Raw genomic sequence first — 26,527 nt, forward strand, 5'->3', positions numbered from 1 at the left:
GTAACACTAGCACCCCTCTGTCTAAGGCCTATTGCACACGACTGTGTGTGTGTCCCATAATACACGGGACACCGGCCGTGTGCATTCTGTATCACGGATGTGGACCTATTCACTTGAACAGGTCCGCGGAGGTGCGGAACGGAAGCACTACGGAGTGCTTTCGCAGGGTTCCGTTCTGTGCTTCCGTTCAGCAAAAAGCTATAACTTGTCCTATCTTTTTGTGGAACGGACGAATCGCGGACCCCATTCAAGTGAATGCAGCCAAGTGAATGGGGTCGAGATCCACATGCGGCTGGCCCACGGTCGGTGCCTGTGCATTGCGGACCGCAGCACGGGCACAGCCAGCACACGTTCGTGTGCAAGAGGCCTAACAGGGATCCACGTAGGGGGAGTTGTCCAGGATAAGGAAAAATGGCTGCTTTCTTCCAAAACCGTGCCCCACAGCTGTCTACAGGTCATGTCTGGAATTGTAGCACAGCTCCACTAAAGTGAATGAGGCTCAGATACCTGTGCAAAGATGATGCACTCAGGAAGTCATGTTTTACTAATCCTATACAAGTTAACTTTTTTATTTCACCCAATGAACCCCTTGAATGGCGGAAAATAAGTTGTAGCAGTATTTTGCACCAAATATATATCTATATTTCCACATGACACACTTCAAAACCCTTGAGGTAGGTACGAACAATTTGTGGATTTTGACACATTTTTCTGGCTTTGTCCTATTAGCTCTGAAGCAAGTCTGCTTGTGGCCACTAGATGGCATATTTTACTGAAAAATGCAGCAGCCATAGGCTATGGTTATAAAATACCACTGGCAAGAAATATGAAATGTGCATGTAAACAAGGTATTGATGTGACCATCTTTACTCCCGCTAGGTCTGGTACAGATTTATAACAATATTCTACAGTGGCCAAAGTGAACTTTGTTTCATATTTTAACATTTCCCTAGACCCTGGTCTGTAGTCTGTGACCGGCTACGTGGCGGGGACTTGTGCTTCTGTTTGTACATATGATTTTCAGTAGCTGCCCAAAGCCACCATCCGAATGACATCTCTCATATCTAAGCACTGGATTTAGGACATGACGTGTGTATTAGCTCACCAGAGACACCTCTCTGCAGACAGATCTGTCAGCACAAAGCAGGATGTCTCTGGTGAGCTAATACTAAGCCATACATACATAGCCAACAATAATCTATATCTCACTTAATTAGTATCTAAATTAGACAGGGGAAAAAAAAAATATCAAAAAATGTATTGAAAAAAAAGTGCAGATTTTTTTTTTTGTTATTATTATTTTTTTTTAAACATTAGGATAAATCTGTTTCATGGAAAGGATGTAGAGTAACAGCCCAGGCTGTTTTCCAAGTTAGAAAGTCAATGTCAGTCAGGATCAATCCTCAACTCTGTAAGCAATTTATTTTTATCAGTAGGCCACTGCTGCCATCTACTGGACACTGAGGGCATTACACACTGCTAAGTGAACCATTTTTTTTGCCACAACACATTTCCATTGACTAGAAAAAGCACTCTTCCTGCAATATGAGTAATTGTCCCAAGTATGTTTGAATGTCATACAAAGGAGGGAATTTAGCCTATTTAAGCCTATTTAAGCTTTTGGGCTTTTGAGGCCTATTTGTGCAAAAAATTTTTGATTTTTACAACACTCACTCCAATTATGAAAGTGGATATGGTTACCCATGTTAATTAGTATCCCCAGATTTATTATTGACACTTAAAGCTGCAAAAAAGTCACACACACTTCAGAAGGCTACATGCACACGAACGTATTTTGTTTCAGTGTCCGTTCCAATTTTTTTGCAGATAGGATGCGGACCCATTCATTTCAATGGGTCCGCAAAAAATGCGGACATCAGTATGTCTGTCCGTTCCGTAGCCCTGCAAAATAAATAGAACATGTCCTATTCTTGTCCGTTTTGCCGACAAGGATAGGCATTGTTACAATGGATCCGCAAAAAAAAAAAAAAAAACGGATGACATACGGACGTGTGCATGTAGCCGAAGGTGGTGCTGTAAAAAAAAAAAAAAACAACTAGAGTAGCATTTTTCTAGACAAAAAGGGATACATGTGGGGTTTCTTTAAACCTAAGGCTACTTTCACACTTGCAGCAGTGTGATCCGGCGGGCAGTTCTGTCGTCGGAACTGCCCGCCGGATCCGCCAATCTGCCGCTGACTGAAAGCATTTGTGAGACGGATCCGGGTGCGGATCAGTCTCACAAATGCATTGCAAGGACGGATCCGTCTCTCCGCTTGTCATGCGGACCGACGGATCCGTCTTGTACATTTTTTCCCATTTTTACCGATCTGCGCAGGCCAGAAGGACGGATCCGGTATTCTGAATGCCGGATCCAGCGCTAATTCATTCCTATGGGAAAAAATGCCGGATCCGGCGTTTAGGCAAGTCTTCATTTTTTTTCGCCGGAGAGAAAACCGTAGCATGCTGCGGTTTTCTCTTTTGCCTCATCAGTCAAAACGACTGAACTGAAGACATCCTGATGCAAACTGAACGGATTACTCTCCATTCAGAATGCATGGGGATAAAACTGATCAGTTATTTTCCGTTATAGAACCCCTGTGACGGAACTCTATGCCGGAAAAGAACAACGCAAGTGTGAAAGTAGCCTAACAATGTGCGACATTTGATACATTTGGCACAAAGTACACCAATGAAGACTCAAGCAAAACAGACTTCAAATATTCCTCCCAAGAACGCATCTAAACTCTGTGTAAGAAACCTGCATTCACTGAAAAATCTGTTTAGATGAAACCGAGTCGTCGACAAAGAATAATGGTAATTTGATTTTCTTGAAATAATTCTCTCTCCCACATAGTTTGCTTGAGGTTATGGGTAACCAAAAATCCACCTTTCTATTAAAGGGGCGGTTCAGTTATTCAAATAATATTTTAATTGTAAGACTTATGCCTTTTTCACACTGTCAGTCTTTGGTCAGTGATTTCCATCAGTGATTTTGAGCCAAAACCAGGTGCAGATCTTTTCCGATTCCCTAACGGCTTCTTTTTCCCTGTCGACACACAAGAACTGACTGCACAGTGAATAACTGGCTGCAGCAGCGAACCGCCTTACTCGGAGACTTATTTCCTGCATGTCAAGAGGGAACAGGAAGCAGAGACCAGCAGTGGGGATGATTTATTATTTTACATTATGGGAAGCCGTTAAAAAAAATAGATGATGGATAACCCCTTTAAATCCTACACATACTGTACTGAATAATGAAGTGTTTTCTCTTACCATATCCCAGTCTATGCTGCGGAAAAAGGTATGTGACTTAATATCAGCAAACCCTGTCTGAGGCTGGCATCCAAGTCTGTCTTTGGGATCCTACAAATAAAAAGGAAATATATGACATCGGACATAAGCCAGAAAATACCAGGAAAAGGTCAGAGCAATGCATTTCTGATGTTCAGTTAGTGGTCTGTGCCTGTCACTGCTCAGACACATCCACTAAAGTGCAATCTACAGAAGGATTAGGGGAGATATGGCAATCCTCCTGCCTCCGCATGTTGATGAGCAGGTCATCAGCACAGACCTTGTAAAAGTGAAAAAAATCATGTTTTTTTAGAAAAAGGCTGTGCCAGTGAACTGCATCAGGTATTGCTACCACATTACAATGTCAGCCATGGACAGCCATTTTGTTTTTGAATCTGCTACATCCCTTTAAACTTTTTGGAAACAAGCTAGTTGATGCTCTATCACCAAACTTTTTTTTTCTCACGTAAATGTTTCACATGATTTGACCTAGAAAATGTGGCAGAACTACACTGCCCAGGAATGTCAACTAAGTGTAAAGCTAATCATACACATTAGATTAATGCAGCCGATCATCTAACGTGTAGGGGAGGAGACCTCTAGGACTCTGGCCCAGACTGCAGACCCAGATTTTCTTCCCATTCAGCATATGTGCACAAGCAACAGCTAGGGCTACACGTGTCGCATTGCGACACCATTGACCATCATTATAAAAAAATAAAATGTAGCGCCACAAGAAGTTGGGTGACAAATGTTGCCGTGTAGCTGTACCCCATTTTGTCATAGGACTTGCTGTTGCATGATATGTCGCCGTGTAGCCCTAGCCTTACGGGGAACCTGCCATATTGAACATTGTATTTGAGCTGTAGGCAGTAGGTTATAGAGCAGGAGGAGCTGAGCAGATTGATATATAGTTTGTGGGAAATTATTCTGTGTAACCTGTAATTTATTCATTTAAATCCCTGCTCATTCTGAGCTCTGAAGTCCAGGAGGCGCTCCTATCAGTGATTGACAGATATCTCTGTATACACAGTCATAGAGGGAAGGCTGTCAGTCACTGATAGGACCGCCTCCTGGTCTTCAAAGCTCAGAATGAGCAGGGATTTAAATGAATGAAATCAAGTTTTACTGAATCTTTTCCCACAAAACGATATAACAATCTGCTCAGCTCCTCCTGTTCTATAACATGCTGCCTGCAGATTATTTTGCATTTTCATGACAGGTTCCCTTTAAACATGGCACCGACAACACTTTTAGAATAGCTGAACCACATTACTTTGTGTTACTTCATCCCACGCGTCGATGAGTCATTAGATACAGATTTTCAGGTCTATGAGAAGCAGGATCATGGGACTGTCTTATTGTGGTGAAATCAAGGTTTGAGTCAAGATTGAAAAAAGAACACAGTCAGTAGAAATTGGAGTATACTACAATAAGATTTGTATGCTGCAAGATCTGATGTGTGATCCTGGGGAAAGAACTGACAGGCGAGCAGACAGAACCTATTACTTATCGGCTGTGCCTTTAAACTTACCTTACTTAAAAATCCTTTTAAGACATGGGAAGCTTTCACAGACAGGAACCTTGGAATCCTTATAGGTTTTTCTAGGATAACTGGTCACACAAATTAATAATTAATTGTTAGTATTATACCTCTGTTTTTTTTTTTTTTTTTCAAAATAAAACTGACAAATGCTGACCCAGTACAAGAAATACCTCACTGCATGCTTTTGGTAAATGTATATTTTCTCTTACAGGGGTTGTGCAGGCATATCCTGCCAGCTGATGTCAAGTAACAGAATCCCGTGCACAACAGTCGAATGTTGGATGGTTGTCTGAGAAACCCAGCCAAGCAGCATGCAGTGGCATCTCTCCACAACTAGTGCCAACTTGGACCCGGAGAGTGTACCTGCACAAACCCTTTAACCCCTTCCCGATCGCCTCATGTGAATATAAACAGTAGGCACCCAGGTCTAATGTATGTGATTGTTGATCGCATACATTTAACCCCTCAGATGCCGTGCTCAAATGTGACCACAGCATCAAGGGAGGTCAGAAACCGAGAACGCACGCTCCTGGCCGTGCACTGGCTCCCCATAGCGAAGATCGAGGTAGCTGGATGGTGTGTGCAGCAGCCTCGGTCCTCCTGAATGATCCGAGGCTGCAGCACATAAGTTTGTATGGAGACCCTGCCTGTGGCAGGGCTTCATAGGAACATAGTGTAATTCTCATAGACTCCAATGCTAATACTCGAGTTCTCTAGGGGAAATATTAAAAAGTAAAAAAAAAAAAAAAAAAAAAGTTAAAAAGAATGAATATTCAAATTCACCCAGAAATAAAAATACATAAACAAAAAAAAATTAACATCCATGCGGCAAACGGGAAAGAAAAGTAAAAAATGCCGGTTCACAGTTTTTTGTTTGCTTCATCTTCCACAATTTTTTTTTAATAAAAAGTAATTAAGAAGTCACACACACTACAAAAATCAATATCAATACAAATACAGATTGCTCAGCAAAAAAAATAAATAGCCCTCACTTAGCTTCTTACAAATAAAAGTAAAAAAGTTATGGGGGTCAGAATATGGCGATGCAAAGAAAAATTGTTTTTGCGACCCCCCCCCCCCTTTTATTTTTTTATTCGCATAGCCATATGAGAGCTTGATTTTTTTCGGGACAAGTTGTACTTTCTAATAGCGCCATTTACGGTTGCATGCAGTGTAGTGTGAGAAAAATTACAAATGGGGTGGAATTATAAAAAAAAATAAGATAAAAATTCCCCCCACAGTTTTAGGAGCTTTGTTTTTACAGCGTTTCCTATGCTCAGTTTAACGAACTGAACTATTACTTTAATTCTGCGGGTCAGTTTGATTACAGCGATACTGTATATGTGTAACCCTAACCCCCCCCCCAGTTAAACATAAATAAATAGGAAAATCCCCCAGTCTTGAAGGGGTTAATGCCTGCTGAGTGGTCAGGCTCCTTCTGGTGTAGTGATAGAATTCTGCTCAGTACTGGGCAAATGAAATAGCTCTCTACTTCTGCAGCTGCATGCCCCTTCTCCCTGTGTTATATTAAAAGTTCAACTCGAGACATCATTTTTGGAGGATGAGGTGGTTTTCTAAGCTTATGCAGGGGAACTAGACGCTGCTGACATTTTTTTGTTTAAGTGGTATTTCCCCACCACAGACACTATATATATTTAATATCACGCCACATAACCACAGCATATGGCAAATATCTGAGAGATGCAAGTCCCATCTCTGAGGTTAGCTTTTTTGACCAAGAACAGGGGACACCCATCCTGCTGCAGAGAATGACTAGAGAGCTGGGGGTGTTCTCTATTCACTTATATCCAAGTCACAAAAAGTTCAGAATGTTTCATATATTTGCATGTAATACTGATGTATGTAAAAACATAAATAAATAATGATGAGTACACTTTAAAAAGGACATTATTTTTAACCTTTACAGACCTTGGAACAGATAATCTTCAGTGTTCAAGTCTGGATTGTCAGTAATGATATCGAATGGAGATCTCCCAGCCATCATTTCAAACATCAACACACCAAGTGCCCACCAGTCCACACTGAAACCTGTCAAATAAAGACAAGTGGCAAGTCACAAGAGCTGAAAACACAATAAGAGGTTATCCGGGATATTTATATTGATGGCCTATCCTCAGGTTAGGCCATTGATTATACAATGGGGGAAGGGGGTCGTTTACATCTACCCCGCCAATCAGATGTCTGAAGAGATCACAGCCTATTCCTAGGGCAGTAACACGGGGTACATCGGTCATATGGCCTAGGCCAGTGATGGCTAACCTCCAGTTGTGGTGAGACTACGACTCCCAGCATGCTCCATTCATTTCTATGGAGTTCTGAGAACAGCCAGGCGAGTGTGCATCTTGGGAGTTGTAGTTTTACCACAGCTGGAGCGCCGGAGGTTAGCGGTATTCTATCCTAGAAGCTGTGCTATTATGCAGTATGGATTTCTAATGCGAGTTTCACACCACAGCTTTTACAAGGTAAGTTATAAATACCGTAAGGTCATTTTTTCATTATGTTCCTATGCTGAGGTTGGATTATTAGACGGGACTAAAACATTGTAAAGTGACCTAAAGAATATTTGGTTGATCAATTTCTCCACAGAGTAATAGTGATTTATTTATCCATGCAGCAAGAAATTAATAAGGTCAGATGGGATTGTTAAAGATTAATTCCAGATCACACTTGTGGAGATTACTCACCATACTCTTCTCCTCGCAGGATTTCAGGAGCAATGTAATTTGGCGTTCCACAGAAAGTGCTTGTTGTGTCTCCTGGCCCTAGGCCCTCCTGTAACACATTTTATACACTTTATTATATGCTTAACCCAAATAGTTATTTTAATCTTGTACGGAAGTTGGATTAAAGTAATGAATTGACTATTTCAAAATTTCCAAAGTGTAAGGGAATTTGCGTATAGCTGCTAAAGGTCTTTTATAAATCTTAGCACCCCTAGCTGTCACCTTCATTTAGTATCTGTTATACAGTAGCGTTTGGTGCAGTCATCACCATACAGAGAAAACCTCACCAGAAAAAGCTGAGAATGAACATACTGTCTAGTGCATAAATACTGCAGTAATGGAGGTGCAATTTTATATGAGTACTTTCCAGCAACAATTAGGAAAATCCAGCATTGCCACACATTAAAAGGGTTGTTCATCTTCTGGGGGTCTTTCAGCAGACAACCCCTCATGGTCAGACCGGTTGAGGGAAGCATACTTACCTGTTCCCCACCGTTGGGTCCTGGCTCCCTCTCCCCTGCCGCTGTGCTTGGGTCCTCCACTGTCAACATCACGTTTGATACAGCTGCAGCCAATGACTGGCTGCAGCTGTAGGCAATGATTGCCCCCTTGGATCATGTCAACTGGTCATGTCATGCAAGGAGAGAAGATCACAGCTGTGGCCAGTCATTGGCTGCAGCGGCATCCAACAGAATGGGATGCCGACAGAAGGGGGACCCGAGGACTGCAGCGGCATTGGGGCAGCGAATGAGTCAGGACGCAGCGGTGGGGAGGTAGGTAATTATGCATCCTTCCACAGGCCGCGGCTGGGAGGGGGTCCTGCTGAAAGACTCCCAGAAGATGAAAAACCACTTTAACAACTGCCTACAATCAAAATAGTTCCTAACTCAACAAAGGATCCATGACAACATGGGGAATAAACATATTTAAAATTATAATACGTTCACCAGAAGATAATCTGAGGATCGTAGTTTTGACAAAATGGGCTATATCCAGCAGAAGACAACCCTACTGGAGTTAAATTTGTAGTCCATTTTTTGCTGATAGGAACAGTTCTAAGCCAACTCGCACATAACCAATAATTACTGATGTGGAAGGGTTTCCACAGTGTGGCCGTGATGTGGGTGGGCAGAAAACCAATCCACCTGCAGACATCAGTGGGTTCACAAATTTGAAGGAAATACCTCAATTAATCTACAAATTTGTGCAGCCACTGGCTGCTGTGGCCGAGCTGGGTCGTGGCCACCTCATCATGGCTGACCTGTGAAAACTCAGCCTAACAATATAAATTAGAATGTAATTTAAAGTAGACGGGCAAAAGTACTGTAAAAATGGAATGAAGACCTTCAGAATTATTTTCTTTGGTGGGCCCAAGGTAACCCAGTTTCACACTGTCTCTTATTCTAGATAAAAATCATTCATGTCCCGCTCACCTTACACATGCCATAATCAGTTAGTTTGATGTGACCGTCTGCATCCAGAAGAACATTGTCAAGCTTTAGATCTCTGTAAATGATCCCTCGTTCATGCAGGAAATTTAGGGCAATACAGATTTCAGCAGCATAAAACCTGGAAACAAAAACACAAGTAATTTAAATCAACTGGTAATAACTGGAAGCTCCTTAAAGGTGTTGTCTGGGCTTTTACTATTGATGACCTATCCTCAGGATAGGTCATCAATATCAGATCGGCAGGGGTCTGACACCCCCGCTGATCAGCGCAGTGCCATCTCCCGTCTCTCTTCCTGCTCACCGCTGCTGTGCCAAAGACGGACAGGAAGAGAGAAGGGAGACGGCACATGCCCACTGCGCACACCATCTTCTCATACAGCTGATCAGGGGGGTGTCGGACCCTCGCCGATCTGATATTGATGACCTATCCTGAGGAAAGGTCATCAATAGTAAAAGCTCGGACAACCCCTTTAAAGCATGTCTGGTTCGGAAATCGTATGAAAACTAATTTGCACACTCGAGGTACTGTACATTGGGGTTGTAGTACTAGCAGTAGCACTTACCACACCAACTCTCAGGAACTGGTGTGGTACTGGTAGTATCTGAACAGGGTAAGGGTACTTTCACATTAGCATTTTTCTTTTCCGGCATAGAGTTCCATCCTAGGGGTTCTATACCAGAAAAGAACTGATCAGTTTTATCCTAATGCATTCTGAATGGAGAGCAATCCGTTCAGGATGCATCAGGATGTCTTCAGTCTTTTTGACTTTTCAGGACGGAGATAACACCACAGCATGCTGCGGTTTTATCTCTGGCCCAAAAAAACGGAACACTTGCCTGAATGCCAGATCCGGCATTTTTTCCATAGGAATGTATTGGTGCCGGCATTCAAATTGCTGCATTGACGGATCCATGCGCATGTGCAGACCTTTAAAAATGTGAAAAAAATTAATACCGTATCAGTTTTGCCGGATGACACTGGAAAAACTGATCTGGTATTACAATGCATTTTTCTGACTGATCAGGCATTTTTCTGACTGATCAGGATCCTGGTTAGTCTGAAAAATGCCTGATCAATAAGAAAAAATGACATGCGTTTGCATACAGTTTGCCTGATCAGGCAGGCAGTTCAGGAGACGGAACTGCCTGCCGGAATCAAACAACGCAAGCGTGAAAGTACCCTAAGCCTTCATTAAAAGAAGGTGAAGAAGCAGAAGTAGCCGTAGAGATGTACAGCATATCTTAGCACACTTAGGCAATGGTTCAGTGCCTCTGGTCAACCTGTGTAACATCTGCCTTATGTTCTTCCCTATATTCATAGGGGCTACCTAGTGTACTCCACTTTCTGTACACAATCCAAAATATAACTTTGGGTTATTTGGCTAAAAGCTTGTTCACATCTGCGTCAGAGACTCCGTTCTGGCCCTCCTCACAGATTCCGTCAACAATAATGGAGAGAAAAGTTCTGTATGCAGGGCTTTTTTCTCCACTAAAGAAGCAGCTCCTGAACATAAACCAAACGGACCCCATTATAGTCAGTGGGATCTGCTCGGGTCCGTTATGTGCCAAATCTGGAGCCTCCATTATTTTCATTATTCTGCTCAAACAACAAAAATGAAATTTGAGCCCAGCCTAAAGCTTGACTGCATCCCAAAATGCCCAATTTACCATGACTGCATTCCCCAATACTCCTGATATCAGCAGTGACATACCTGGCATGTTCCTCGGGGAGTTTTCTTTGTCGTTGCATATGAAACATGAGGTCACCTCCATTTACATACTCTATGACCAAAAACAACCTAAGTACAGAAGGAGAAAAAAGCATTTAAAACCATTATAAGCTACAATACTAACATCACAGGATTGAAATTAGATAGCAAGTTTCTATACTGTCCTTACTGTAAATGGCAGAACCCACAAACGATTTAAAGAGAACCTATAAAGATTCTGTACAATCTGCAGGCAGCATGTTATAGAGCAGGAGGTGCTGAGCAGATTGATATACAATTTAATAGGAAAATATTAAGTAAAACAATTTATTTAAATCCCTGCTCTTTCTATGCTGAGGGGTCACGTGGGAAGCCCCATCAGTGACTGACAGCTAACACTGCATGACTACGCACACAGGACCACCCACTGGACTCCTAAGCCTAAACCAGCGAATACACTACAAGTTGTACTGAATCTTTTCCCACAAAATTATATATCAGTATGCTCAGCTGCTCCTGCTCTATAAGATGCTGTCCATAGTGACAGGTTCCCTTTATTATGTATGATGTCAGCTTCACCCTGCTCCAAAATCTGCCATCAGGAGTAGGTTCACGCAAATTGGATTTCAGTGTGTCCCAATAGATGAACACTGCCAGTCTTATCCCATCATCCTATTGAAAAATAAATACATTTTTCATTCTTGCCATGTCATGTATCGGCACCATCCAAATCGCATTGCGGGGTGCTAATAGAGTGACAGAAGGGGAAGCAGTGCCATCCTGTTCCATTTTCCATGTGAACACTGCTGTACAGTACAGCATGCACAGGGCTCAGAAGCACCACCCAGCGCTGACGCACTGCAAATTCAGCTGCCGGTCATAAATGGAGCTGAACTAATAACACAGGCCCACTCCAATACTTGAAGTTAAGCGGTCTGCAAGTAGTAGAAGGGGTTGGCTGCAATGCAATATTTTTTTGGTTACTCACTGTATTTCTGTCAATGCTCAAGTTATCTTCATTAACATTCATCATATTCTTTTTCCTGTGCCATTTTTGGGCCTGGATGGTGCCCCTGTAAAACACTGCCTCTGGTCTATCTAATCTATCAAATCTATCCTATCTAATCAAGCAGTGAAAAGTCCCAGTAAGAGGACTGAAACGTTGCGATTGATGATTAAAGAACACTACTTTTGATTTACTTATTGGATGTTGGATCGCTTCTGCAGCCGCAGGCACCCGGTCATCATTATATGACAGTGCCGCTCACAATACTTGGACTTTATCTATCCATCTATCTATCACACTCATCCTGTTTTCTACTGCATAGACCCCACATCAAGTGTTTGGCATCTGCGCAGTAGAAACAATCCCTCCCTTCAGTGTCCCGTCCTCCGAGCGCAGCTGTCAAAAGCGATTGCGCGCACTATGAAAACCTGATGCAGTGGGCACTTAAATTCTGTACCTGGGAATATTTTCCCTGTTCTTTCATTGGCCACAGCTTTTTATTTTAAAACTCTTGAGAACCTCTTTAACTACTTGATGACCTCCGACGTACATGTATGCGCCATAGCCAATGGATTTCTGCTGTTTTGAACAGCAAAGACCTGGGGTAGATGTATGCAATCAGCACCTAAGAATGATCGCATAAATTTAACCCTTTAGATGCCGTGGTCAAATGTGACCATGGCATCTGAGTAGTGAAGCGGGAGCTGCGCATTCCCATGCTCGTAACAGTGTTCTTCGGCTGAGATCGAAGGAACTCGTTTTAAGCCTCAAGAAGGCTCTAATAGCTAATACCGGAATATGCCAATATAGGCCAGCAGGTGGCAGCAATTGTTATTTGCAATAGTATAAATAAATCGTGTGTTCCATGATTGCTATATAGCCATCACAGAACACAATGGGCAATCTAATTACTGCCAGTTGTAGTCAGTCATCCAGGTTGACTTAAAAAAGTAAAAAATAATTATTTATATAAAAAAATATAAATGTTCAAATCACCCCCTTTCACCTCAATCAAAATAAAAATACATAAACAATAAAAAAAAAAATCATGGGCATTGCCAAGTGTGAAAATGGCCGTACTATTAAAATATAAATATTTTTTATCCCATACGGCGAATGGCGTAATGGTAAAAAAAAAAAAAAAAAATTTGCCTATTTTTGTCACTTCATCCCTCAAAAACATGTAATAAAAAAGTGATCAAAAAGTCACACACGCTTGGTATCAGTGAAAAGTACAGATTGCAAAAAATGAGCCCTCACACAGCTCTATACACATAACTCTAAAAAAGTTATAGGGCCCAGAATATGGCGATAAAAAGAAAAAAAAAATTTCTTCAAGGTTTTTATTTTATTTTTTCAGTATTAAAACGCAAGAAAATCTATAAAAGTGTGGTATCATTGTAATTGTACTGACCTGGAGAACGAAGGTAACAGGTCTATTTTACTGCATCCCCAAAACTGTGGCAGTGGAATTTCATTTTTTTCCTCCAAATTCCACTACATTTGGAATCTTTTTCCAGCTACCCACTACATCATATGCAATATCAAATAGTGTCAATAGAAAGTACAACTTGTGCCGCAAAAGCAAGCCCTCATAAGGCTATGTGAACAGAAAAATAAAAGAAGTTAGGCCCCTTGCAGACGAGCGTGTCCGGATTAGCTCCGGATGCGTCCCGATGCATTGCGGCAAACCCGCGCGAGTAGGAACGCAACTGCAGTCAGTTTTGACTGCGATTGCGTTCCGATGTTCAGTTTTTATCGTGCGGGTGCAATGTGTTTTGCACGCGCGTGATAAAAAACTGACTGTGGTACCCAGACCCGAACTTCACAGAAGTTCAGGTTTGGGTTAGTTGTAGTGTAGATTGTATTATTTCCCCTTATAACATGGTTATAATGGAAAATAATAGCATTCTGAATACAGAATGCATAGTACAATATGGCTGGAGGGGTTAAAAAAAAAAATATATATATAATTTAACTCACCTTAATCCACTTGTTCGCGCAGCCGGCATCTCTTCTGTCTTGTTCTGTGAGGAATAGGACCTTTGATGACGTCACTACGCTCATCATATGGTCCGTCACATGATCCATCACTATGGTGATGGATCATGTGACGGACCATGTGATGAACGTAGTGACGTCATCAAAGGTCCTATTCTTCACAAAAGAAGACAGAAGAGATGTCGGCTGCGCGAACAAGTGGATTAAGGTGAGTTAAATTATATATTATAATTTTTTAACCCCTCAAGCCCTATTGTACTATGCATTCTGTATTCAGAATGCTATTATTTTCCCTTATAACCATGTTATAAGGTAAAATAATAATGATCGGGTCCCCCATCCCGATCATCACCTAGCAACCCTGCGTGAAAAATCGCACCGCATCTGCACTTGCTTGCGATTTTCACGCAGCCCCATTAATTTCTATGGGGCCTGCGTTACGTGAAAAACGCACAAAGAGGAGCATGCTGCGATTTTCACACAACTCACAAATGATGCGTGAAAATCACCGCTCATGTGCACAGCCCCATAGAAATGAATGGGTCCGGATCTCACCTCACCTCACCTCACGCATTGCACCCGCGCGGAAATCTCGCTCATGTGAAAGGGGCCTTATGGTTCTGGGAAGGCAGGGAGTGAAAAAACTAAATGTAAAAACTGAAAATTGGAAGGTCCTCTAGGAGTTAATGCCTTACTGTGTATGAATCAAATTCACCTCCTAAATAGACTCCTGCTGAAGGTACTTGTGCCTTTAGTTTTCACAGAGACTTAAATTGCTCTGGACACAGTTTGCAATAGGCCTGTTACAGAACCAAACAATGTCATGCTATTATTTTACTTTATCCCATATACAATAAAATATACCCTAATAAAAGTGAACTCTTTCTTTACTAAAAGTTACAAACAGCGACAAATGGCTCAATTTTCCCTGTCTCAGAAAAAGTCTTCCACAGTGAAAAAAGATAAAGAAAGCAACATCTTCTCTTACCGGCTTGGTGTCTGGAAGCAAGAGTGCAGGCCAACTAGAAAGGGGTTACTGGAAGCTTGTTCAAAGACGTGCTTTTCTGTTTGAACCCAGTCAATATCCTGGAAACAGGATTGACATTAGAGTAAAAAAATAACAGCGATGACAGTAACAATATACAGAATACAGTCAATCCGTCACATTTAGATATAGATACATTCTCTCCTAGGGCTCATGCACACGACTGTTGGATATTTTGCGGTCCGCAAAACACGGATACCGGCCGTGTGCATTCCGCATTTTGCGGAACGGATGAGCCGGCCCCTAATATAACAGTCAAATCCTTGTCTGTAATGCAGAGAATAATAGGACATGTTCTAAATTTCTGCGGAACAGCCACGTGGACATACGGATACAGAATGGACATATAATAATTTCCATTTTTCTGCGGTCCCATTGAAATGAATGGTTCAGCATATGGGCCGCCAAAAAACCCAGAACCGACACAGAAAAAAAAAAAGTTTGTGTGCATGAGCCCTTAGGTTAGTTTCTCACTAGCGCTAAAATGTCCATTGACTATAAAGGGACTTGGCGGGAATCCAGCCTGTTTCTGGCATTAGTGTCGGGATTCGGCCAGACAAAAAACGCTGTTCTCTGGCCGAATCTTGGTACTGATGCCAGAAACAAGCCAGATCCCCGCCGGGTCTCATTACAGTCAACATGGCCTGCCAGTGTTGTGGCAGCATCCAGCATGCTCTGGCAGGCTGTTCCTCTGCTGGAGGATATTTTTACATGAGTGGATCCAAAAACAATGCTATACACAGCATGATTACCGACTAGACAATGTGTGCATAAAGACTGCCACAGACTGGGCAAACTTTAGCCTGAGTATTTCATCATAAAAAGTTGATATATCCTACAGATGAAGTCTACAAGGTGTAGTAAGGGGGTGAACTTTACTGAACGATCTGCTGCACAGCTGTGCGGTCCCTCTTCCTCCTGCTCATGTAATCTGATGTCCAGTCTGGACAGTGAGCTGACAGAGGGAGCCATTGTGGCAGCGATGCTGGCCTCAATAGCGGGCATCCCAGCTGTCATTCACAGAAGTTGGGCTTGCATGATATTTCTGCACACAGCGTTTTTCGTCCGGCCGATTCTCGGCATATTTGCCGGGTTGCGGCCGGATCTTTCCCGGCCCCCATTATAGTTAATGGGGCTGGACGGAATTCCGGCAGCAAGGGATCCGGCAGGCTGTTCCTGTCAAATGCAGATGTGAAACAGGCCTTATCCTGTCAAGCACTTTGTTAAACTGGATGCAGAGATAAGGGTGTAAGTTGGTAGCAAAGTAAACATTGCCTTCATGGAATGAGAAACATAAATATTCTGAGTAGACGGCACACAGACTCTGCAACCTGCTGACCATACTGAAAAGCTTGAGTAGGGGCCAAGGATGTGTCAGAGCTGACAGCACGATTCTCTTGGTTGGTCATAAAGAGGGACATTATATTCTATCTGTCTGAACAAACCTCTTCGTCGTGCACCAGCTCCTTCTTCACCACCTTCATGGCGTACGTTTGGTCGTTCTTTTTTAACCGTACTAAAAGGACTTTGGCATAGCTTCCTCTACCAATCACTCTGATGAGATCAAAGTCCTGAAGGCTAAGTCCCTGTGAGATTTTAATACCATCCATTCCATCAATGACAGGTTTAATGTCCTGAAAATATTAAGAAGCAAACGTTAACAAGGCAGCAATCAGACAATATAACAATACCTATGCACTGGAGATGACCAATATGTACTGACAGCATACAATGGACACCGGCGGTATGGACAAACCAGAAGAAGCCATTATTAAAAGGGCGAATTTCAATATAGAAAGGCCAGAGCACTAAGGGGCAACTGCAATATAGAGAGATCCCAGCAAAGCTCTGACAGATCTTCAGACTGTTAGCATTGTATGTGAAAGACTCGTGTTAAATTGCTGTATGTAAATCCCACTTGTTTGTTTAGGCTCTACATTTTTTTGGCTAATTGTTAAATATATCTTTATAATACAAACCGGATTCCAAAAAAGTTGGGACACTATACAACTCGTGAATAAAAACTGAATGCAATGATGTGGAGGTGCCAGCTTCTAATATTTTATTCAGAATAGAACATAAATCACGGAACAATAGTTTAAACTGAGAAAATGTACCATTTTAAGGGACAAATATGTTGAATCAGAATTTCATGGTGTCAACAAATCCCCAAAAAGTTGGGACAAGGCCATTTTCACCACTGTGTGGCATCTCCCCTTCTTCTTACAACACTCAACAGACGTCTGGGGACCGAGGAGACCAGTTTCTCAAGTTTAGAAATAGCAATGCTCTCCCATTCTTGTCTAATACAGGCCTCTAACTGTTCATCGTCTTGGGCCTTCTTTGTTGCACCTTCCTCTTTATGATGCGCCAAATGTTCTCTATAGGTGAAAGATCTGGACTGCAGACTGGCCATTTCAGTACCCGGATCCTTCTCCTACGCAGCCATGATGTTGTGATTGATGCAGAATGTGGTCTGGCATTATCTTGTTGAAAAATGCAGGGTCCCTAAAAGAGATGACGTCTGGATGGGAGCATATGTTGTTCTAGAACCTGAATATATTTTTCTGCATTGATGGTGCCTTTCCAGACATGCAAGCTGCCCATGCCACACGCACTCATGCAACCCCATACCATCAGAGATGCAGGCTTCTGAACTGAGCGTTGATAACAACTTGGGTTGTCCTTGTCCTCTTTGGTCCGGATGACATGGCGTCCCAGATTTCCAAAAAGAACTTCGAATCGTGATTCGTCTGACCACAGAACAGTCTTCCATTTTGCCACACTCCATTTTAAATGATCCCTGGCCCAGTGAAAACGCCTGAGCTTGTGGATCTTGCTTAGAAATGGCTTCTTCTTTGCACTGTAGAGTTTCAGCTGGCAACGGCGGATGGCACGGTGGATTGTGTTCACTGACAATGGTTTCTGGAAGTATTCCTGAGCCCATTCTGTGATTTCCTTTACAGTAGCATTCCTGTTTGTGGTGCAGTGTCGTTTAAGGGCCGGGAGATCACGGGCATCCAGTATGGTTTTACGGCCTTGACCCCTACGCACAGAGATTGTTCCATATTCTCTGAATCTTCGGATGATGTTATGCACAGTTGATGATGATAGATGCAAAGTCTTTGCAATTTTTCGCTGGGTAACACCTTTCTGATATTGCTCCACTATCTTTCTGCGCAACATTGTGGGAAATGGTGATCCTCTACCCATCTTGGCTTCTGAGAGACACTGCCACTCTGAGAAGCTCTTTTTATACCCAATCATGTTGCCAATTGACCTAATTAGTGTTAATTGGTCTTCCAGCTCTTCGTTATGCTCAAATTTACTTTTTCCAGCCTCTTATTGCTACTTGTCCCAACTTTTTGGGGATTTGTTGACACCGTGAAATTTTTAATCAACGTATTTTTCCTTTAAAATGATACATTTACTCGGATTAAACGTTTGATCTGTCATCTACGTTCTATTACAAATAAAATATTGACATTTGCCATCTCCACATCATTGCATTCAGTTTTTATTCACAATTTGTTTAGTGTCCCAACTTTTTTGGAATCCGGTTTGTAGTTAAAGCTTTATTTTTCTTATGCAGAGCTCTAAATTCCATGCAAAGACATAGTAAAAATGATAAGGGCCTTCTGCCAACACTAGAAGACGCTTCCTGCATACTGCTTCAGGAATGTAATGTATAAACAGTATACATAAAGCTCCCTCTAGTGGTGATTGCAGGCATCCAGCAATGTATTATTTTACTCTATAGTTAAGAAGGGGATTTCTATAGCTCTGTATCAGTAAAATGGAGCGACAACCCCTATAAACATATGATTACATTAATTACAGAAATGTGGATTAATTTATAAAAATGGTGTTAAGGGTAGATAATCACTTAATCCCAAGTTTAAAAAAAGGGGGTGAAAAGCAAAACTCCGTTGGTGTAGCAAGCCATTATAAAACTGTCCAATAAATACAGCATCATGTTCTCAAGAGAACTACAGATCCATATTCAAACAACATCTTTGGTAACTAATGTACCTTTATAAATTGGTCTCAATAAACCTCAAATTTAGGCTCAACCATAAATAAAACTGTTCAATACCTTATAAAACAATGTCGTTTTCCTATTTGGTCTTTCTTACCTCAGACACATCTTTCCGTGATTCAATTTTCCGAGGTGGAGGGATAATATTAACTAGAAAAATAAAACAAAGTCAGTCATATGAAAAAAATAAATCATACATGTACAAGGCCCTCATGCATTAAAACTATTCTAAGAACACTTCAGTATTGCCCATATAAGCCAATCATATATTAGGTTTCTTTCATACAAGAAAAGGAGTGAATTTAAAGATGTGATTTGATTGGTTGTTACGGGCAACACTGACTTTTTTTTGTTAAAACAGCTTTAATGTACAGTTGAAACCAGAAGTCTCAATATCGGACATGAAATCAGAATAAACTTTTCCTGTTTTTGGACAATTAGGATTACCATAATTATTATTATTATTATTATTATTTGCCAAATGCCAGAATAATGAGAGAATGTTTTAAGGCATTTTTATTACTTTCTGCAACGCCAAAAGTTTACATACACTAAGATTACTATGCCTTTAAACAATTCTGGACTGCCCATATGGTGATGTCATGTGTTTGGAAACTTCTGTTAGGTTTCTTTGCAACATCTGAGTTAAAGGGGTTGTCCCACAAAAAATATTCTACAGTTTTCAAACTAGCACCTTGATCTGAATACTTTTGTAATTGCATGTAATTAAAAATTTTGCATAGCACGTTATTCGATAAAATCTGTATAATTGCCACCTGATGTTTGTTTTTTTCATATTTCTTTGACCTGCTCACTGAGATGGCCGCACATGCTCAGTTTCATCCTTCAACTGCCTCCTCAGCTGTGATAGGGAGAGCATGGACACGCCTCCTGAGCTGTGATAGGGAGAGCATGGACACGCCTCCTTAGCTCCAGCATAAATGACACTCCCCTTGAGCTGCTAGCTTGATATAAACAACAAATGGAGCTCAAAGTACCCGTATAAAATATAATATTTTATTAAATTAATCTTTACATGTAAAAGGATGATTAAGTTAAAAGGAAAGGGTAACAGCAGAAAACACCATCCTGGTAGCACACATGATACAGGAGTATATGGTATGTGTACAATTGTATAAATACATGTTGCAGCAAATCTAATGATCCATGGTTACATGAACAATCATTATACATAAAATGAAGGATACTGGCAACCAGAATATCAAGAAACAATAACATCTCATATGTATAAACCATAGTATCTACATCATGTTGCATCAAAAGGACTCACCGGAGGTGCGTGCAAACCAGGATGACGTTACCCGACACGCGTTTCGGCGTGCCTTCGTCCGGTGGTTTCTGCCCGGAGCACCGCACAATTGCAGGATTACAGCTCCTGCTCACGCACTGTAGCAGGACGGTTCCTGGCTGTCAGAGACAGCGGGGGAGCCGAGGAGAAGGCAAAAGAGGTTCATCAGTGCATCTGCCTTCTCCACAAATAGGTGAGTGGCACGCTGTGCAGTTTACAGTGGAAATAGTGTTAATAAAATTCTGTTTCCCCAAAGGTCTTTTATGGACCTTTTGGGGACAAATTATGTGGCAAATATATGTAAAAAGTTTAAAATTAAAAAAACAAATAAATAAATAAAATAAAAAACACAATAAAAAAAAATACAAATAAAAAGGGAAAAAAACGCAACATAATAATAATAATAATAATAATAATAATAATAAAGTCAGTGTCACCCAGAGGTCTCTAAAGACCTCTTGGGGGGACATACAGTGCTGCAAAAATATATATATAAAAAAAAGAAAAGAAAATTTTTGCAAATAAATAAAATACAAGTAAAAGAAAACAATAGAAATGAAAAAGTGCAAAATAAAATTGTTCACTGTCCCCCAATGTTTTTTTTATGACTTCTTGGGGGACATTCGGCAAAAATATATTTTAAAAATAATAGTGATTAAAAAAAAAAAATTATAAATATTAAATAAAAAAAAAAGTCTGTCCCTCAAAAGGTCTTTTTGTAGCAGAAATATACAGTATTTAAAAAAATAAGTTAAAAAAAGAAAAAAATTATAACAAAAGCAGCTCACAGCAACCAAAACCATTACAATTATCACCCCATTCATGTGAAACTATACATATTATATAATAAAATGATCCAACACATATAGGGAACTAATTATAATAATTTGCATATTTAAAAAATGAGCTGTAGTCTGAATAAAAATGACTTTAAAAAAATTGTAGTTTCCCCCTCATAAAACAAAAAAATATATATTAAAAATCCCTGTGTCATGTAATAAAAAGCAGCAAAATTTATTTTGGTAGTCCAACAAATAGTGTTTGAACCAACGTGCATTGACTGGCCATTAAGACCTTTTCAGGCCTGGTCATTAAAGGGTTAACCAATAAGTGCGTTCCCCACTAGTAGGGCCCCATACACACAACAAGTGCTGTGTTTTGCGGTGCACAAAACACTGATACCAGACAGATGTGTTCTGCATTTTGCAGACACTTGGAGTGCTGTCTGCATCTTTTATGGCCCCACATCCAAGCTGCAAAAAAATGAGGATCAGATGCGGACCAAAACAATGGCCGTGTGTGTGAGCCCTCAGGGAAAGTGCTTACTGGTTATTGCAGGGCAACTACAGTATATCTGGGGGTGCAGGAGGCGGTAAGAACCAGTGAGCGCCACCCTCTGCAGTGAAGGAAAGCGCTTCTTTGTGAATAGGAGGCAGAAAGGAAATGTCGCCACTTAAAGGGGTTTCCCAGTAAAAATGATTTTTAACAAGTTCCTGCAGCATAGTCCCTGACACAGAAGATTCATACTTTCCTGCTCCATGCTGACCTCGCTGTTTCCATCTGCACGATATTCAGGACAATTACCGGGAACAGGTCTTCATATACACGCTCATTCCTAATATCTGGTCGGTATAACTGTGCCGCTGATCAGTCGATAAACAAGGAATTGCTCGTTTGTCGGCTGATTTGCATATTTCATCAGGATGAAAGATGCACGATAATTGTTAGCACATCTCCCTGTGTAATCAGGAATGTGCTACCGATAATCAATAGAACTGAATGAGAAAGCAATGACCAGCACTGATTAACTTTTTTTTTTTTTGGTGGCCTCTTGAAATAGAGTGATGTGACAATGCGGCCCCCAGACCAAAAAAGGTTGTGCACCCCTGGTCTTAGGTGTACCAATATGCCTTAGACTTTTCCTGCCATTCATCAAGGCGCGCTATGAACAGCACAGACAGCGCACTGAATGTAGGCAGGCTATTATAGAGAAATGATAAAGTACATGGAAGATATACTATACTGGACTGTAGTATTCAGGGTAAATTGCCATGTTGGCACTTTGCGATAAATATATGTGTTTTGGGTTATATTTTAGACACTTAGCCTGTAATAGGTTCGCCATCACTGGCCTAGGTGCAGTTCAACCCCTTAGAATTGAATGGGGCTGAGTGCGATACCAAGAACAGTCGCTATACTATGTGCGGCGCTGTGCTTGGTAAGCTCACAGGAGCGGCAGTGCTTTCTTGAACAGCTGATCATCGGGGGTCGTGGTTGTCAGACTGCCACCAATCAGAAACTTACGACCTACGCAGAGGATGTCACCAGTATTAAAATATTGCAAAACCCTTTTAATTAAGTGTGGTTAGTTTCATGCTAGATTTACCGCTGACATTTAAAAAAAAAAAAAAAAAAAAAGTCATAGTCACTCCAGTAGGGGGCGGCATAAACAAACTGGAGAAGCATTTCTAGACAAAAGTGTTTGGTTAATTTTCGTACATCTTTGAACCTAAGTGTAACGTTTGATAAATTTGGCCAACACAGACTGACTTCAAATATTACCAACATGATGAATTCCCATCGCAGTATTTTACGCTGCATATGTATACAGACTGGTCAATGGGAAGTGTCATCTGCCATTCAGAATGCAAGCAATCTGAAGACATAAGCATCTACAAATTAAAAAGGGTTGTCCAGGAAGTTTCAGATTTTTTTAATTTTTATAAAAGACTTAAAATAGGTAAATAATAAAGCAATACTTTTTTCACTGATTCCCTGCCGCGCCCCTTCTAACGCTTCCATGCCTCTCTCAACACACAGGGAACGACCACTGAGGCGAGTCGGGGAATCACTGCAGATATAATGATTGGTTGAGCAGTCATTGCTTGTGTGTCAAGAAGGACCAGGAATGGGAGACCGGCAGTGGACAAGAGAAGTGTCAGAAAGAGAAGAGTGGGGGGGATAGGCGAGTATTGCTTCGTTTGTGCTAATGCATTTCAGTCATTTGTACAAAATGTTTACCAATCAGACCACATACTACACCAGGTAGAACGGTGTCGTGTTCAACAGACATTTTGAATCCCTCACCCATGATTGGGACATTGTAGATGGGTGTTGTTATAACAGTACTGGGTTATAGTACTGAGGTTCCCTACAAATTATGTTACTTTTATCACAACTCATCTCCACTTTACATCTTAATCCAATAAATCACCAAATAAATGTCACCCTCCATAACCTATTTGTGTGTAATACACTATTGACTTGTAATCCAGTGTGCAGCATTACAAGCAAATTGTGATAAATGTCCAGTGGAAACAGGCCTTAAAGGGGTTATCCGGGAAATGATAATGATGACCAATCCTCTGGGGCTCCAAATTCCGGTATCCCCGCTCATCATCTGTTTCAGGGAGCCGCTGTGCTCACCGGAGCTCTGTTGACCGATGCAGGCTCCCGGCAGCTTTCCAAGGACAGCGCCATACATTGTATAGTGCTATGGCTTGGTATTGCAGCTCGGCCCCATTGACTAGAATGGGGCTGAGCTGCAACTAGGCCATGTGACCGATGTACAGTGATGTCACTGGCTGCGGTGCGCAAGGCCTCTTCTAGCAGCTGATTGGCGTGGGTCCTGGGTGTCACAACCCTGCCGATCTGACGCTGATGACCTATCCTGAGGAGAAGTCATAAATATCTTTTCCTGGATAACCTTTTTAAAGGCTTTATAGGCACACAGATAATGCAGGTAATCCAGGAGTCTGTCGATAGTCTGTGTCTCTAAAATAAGAAAGTGATGCTTTCCAACTGACAGAAAACTGTTCCATCAGTAGCAAAATTTACCAGTCACTCGGAAAAACATATCTATGGATTTTGTTTCTCATAGGCAATTATATCCTAGAGGAATAATTTTTTTCCATGGGGAAAAAAATAATTGAGTAAACGGGTGTAAATACGTGTGTCCATTTCAAATTTTGGATAAACCTATTATCCCCCAAATTATCATGAAAGAACCATTTTCTGTAATTATGCACATTCCATGCACAAGGTCATAGCACCTTCATTCCCAATGAATCTTGAATTGAACTTTAAGATTATATAATTTCTACAGAAAAGTGTCAGCCCAGCGTCTGGGGGTTATTTTCATTTTCAGACGGGACTAAATGACTATATAGAATAGAGACTACAGGTCCCCGGGGTTACTGCGAGACACTTCATTTATAAATCTGTTCCTTCCAGGCTGCTGGGGCTCCCTGAGGACTGTCTACAGCCATGACGTTACAGGCTGATCTGAATAAAAAAAATCACATCTCTCAAGCTGTAGCCATGCTGAAATAGGTGCACGCTTTGTCATTTTAGGATACACAGCGTCCACATAAACACTACACCACGACTATTTCGTTTAGCTCTCTTGTGTTAGGACACTGCCCAGCACTGCTTTCAGAAGAGAAGAGCACTCATCTACTGCTGCTGTGAGGGCAATGGTTTATTGGGAATACACACTGTTAGCCTTACCTTTCAACGTGTGCTCCGTTTTGGATTACTGACCCTCGGGACCACAATACTCAGCGGGATGAAGAAGCCGCCGTGGTCACAGGACAGAGTATACAAGATGTGGTAAAAATATGGGAATTTACTAACCCATTTACTACTGGCATGAAGCACAAGCAAAATTTGCAACTCTTGTGCTACTCATTTCAGTTTTTAAAATTGATATTAAAAGTGGTTGGGGTTTAGTAGGGTAGGGTGTGACCTCTTGTAGACCAATAGATTTACCATAACTTACACCAGAGACATTGTGCCTCTTAATAAATTGGGCACATTTTACTGTGTATTTTGGAAACCTGCGTGGAATCCGCTGCGTGAAAGACAGCCAAGCCCCGCTCCGGACAGCACAGACACGGAGCATTAACATGGTTGATAATGCTCCGTGCCTCTCTGATCTTTTTACTACAAAATCACGGTGACAACTTTATCTCACTGTGATTTTGTAGTAAAAAGATCACAGAGAGGCACGGAGCATTATCAATCATGTTAATGCTCTATGTCTCTGCTGTCCGGGACAGGGCTTGGCTCTCTTTCAAGCAGCGGATTCTGCGCACAGGATCCGCTCATGTGAAAGAGCCCTAAGGCCTCATGCACATGACTGTATTTAGTGCGGTCTGCAAGCGATGGATCCGCAAAATAGGAATACATCCCATGTGCATAACGCCTTTTTCTCACTCACAACACTAGAGATGACAATTCTTATCCGCAAAGTGGAAAAGAATGGGACATGTTCTTTAATTAGCATAACAGACATATGGATGCAAACAGCACACGGATGACTTCCAGGTGCTGTCTTTTTTTCAGGCCCATAAAAATGAATGGGTCTGTCTGCAATCAGCAAAAAATACGTATCAGACACAAATGCAAAATAAGTTCATGTGCATGAGCCTATACCAGTGATGGCTAACTTCTGGCACTCCAGCTATGGTGAAACTACGACTCCCAGCATGCTCCATTCATTTCTGTGGAGTTTTGAGAACAGCCAAGCAAGTGTGCATCTTGGGAGTTGTAGTTTTACCACAGCTGGAGTGCTGGAGATGAGCCATCACGGGCCTATACTATGATCTTAATCAATTCCCACCATAGACCAGTGAGCAACCTTTTTTTTTACTTTGCATCACAACGGTGTATGACATGTTTACAATTTAGTTTGTTCGTTGTTTGTGTGTGGCTCCTTCCTAATTCAGAATTCATAACATTGGGAATAGTCTGCACTTGTGTTGAGCAAAGCATCCAAAGTGGAATTCAGTCCGAATTTTAGTAAAACTAAAAATGGTGGCAACATGTGTTAGAAAGTGAAAGTAAGTGTAGAGGAGACAAGTCTGGGAACGCAAGATCACCCATAATGCCATGCAGCCAGCCAGTCCGCCGGTAGCCATCCACCTGTGATTTCACATCTAGGCACAGCCCTATAAAACCCTAATCCTATGCGTTTGCCGTGATTTTCCTGTGAGCTGAGCACAGGGAGAGACATGACAGGACTCTCATGCACTAGGGACTGTGTTGCTGAAAACTTAACAGGGAGTGTAGGACAATACTGGAGAGGGAGACTGTAGGGGGAGCATAGGACACTGCTGAACTACAGACTATGCTAAAATGTATCGCCATGTATATTGGAGTGCACCAATATTCATAGCTATTCCATTCTGTTAGCTGTAGAGTTACTGTGCGTCAGTATTAGAGGCCACTGTTACTGGCAAGTCTAATTTATCGCTGTGTACATAACTGTGCAGTGCACCAAAATTCGTAGATAATCCGTTCTGTTGTGATACAGTTGTTATACACTATGGCCAACAGATAGTTCCTTGGCCCTCCAAAGGAACGGGCAGTGGCAAAAATGAT

The 26,527-nt window shown here is 41.5% G+C and overlaps 1 protein-coding gene across 4 annotated transcripts in view; it reads right to left on the reverse strand.

The window, feature by feature from the left end:
- PRKCZ (protein kinase C zeta) overlaps window positions 1-26,527 on the reverse strand; it is a 264,054-nt gene that overhangs the window by 28,633 nt on the left and 208,894 nt on the right. For all 4 annotated transcript variants that reach the window (XM_040427515.1, XM_040427522.1, XM_040427535.1 and 1 more), the window contains 9 exons: window positions 18,932-18,984; window positions 16,241-16,429; window positions 14,739-14,836; window positions 10,747-10,833; window positions 9,017-9,152; window positions 7,545-7,632; window positions 6,769-6,888; window positions 4,828-4,907; window positions 3,276-3,365 (listed from right to left, as the gene is read on the reverse strand). In XM_040427515.1, the coding sequence (XP_040283449.1) occupies window positions 3,276-3,365; window positions 4,828-4,907; window positions 6,769-6,888; window positions 7,545-7,632; window positions 9,017-9,152; window positions 10,747-10,833; window positions 14,739-14,836; window positions 16,241-16,429; window positions 18,932-18,984 (941 nt within the window). The remainder of the gene's footprint in view (window positions 1-3,275; window positions 3,366-4,827; window positions 4,908-6,768; window positions 6,889-7,544; window positions 7,633-9,016; window positions 9,153-10,746; window positions 10,834-14,738; window positions 14,837-16,240; window positions 16,430-18,931; window positions 18,985-26,527) is intronic.

This window comes from Bufo bufo, chromosome 1, assembly GCF_905171765.1.
Source record: "Bufo bufo chromosome 1, aBufBuf1.1, whole genome shotgun sequence".
Taxonomy (NCBI): Eukaryota; Metazoa; Chordata; class Amphibia; order Anura; family Bufonidae; genus Bufo; species Bufo bufo.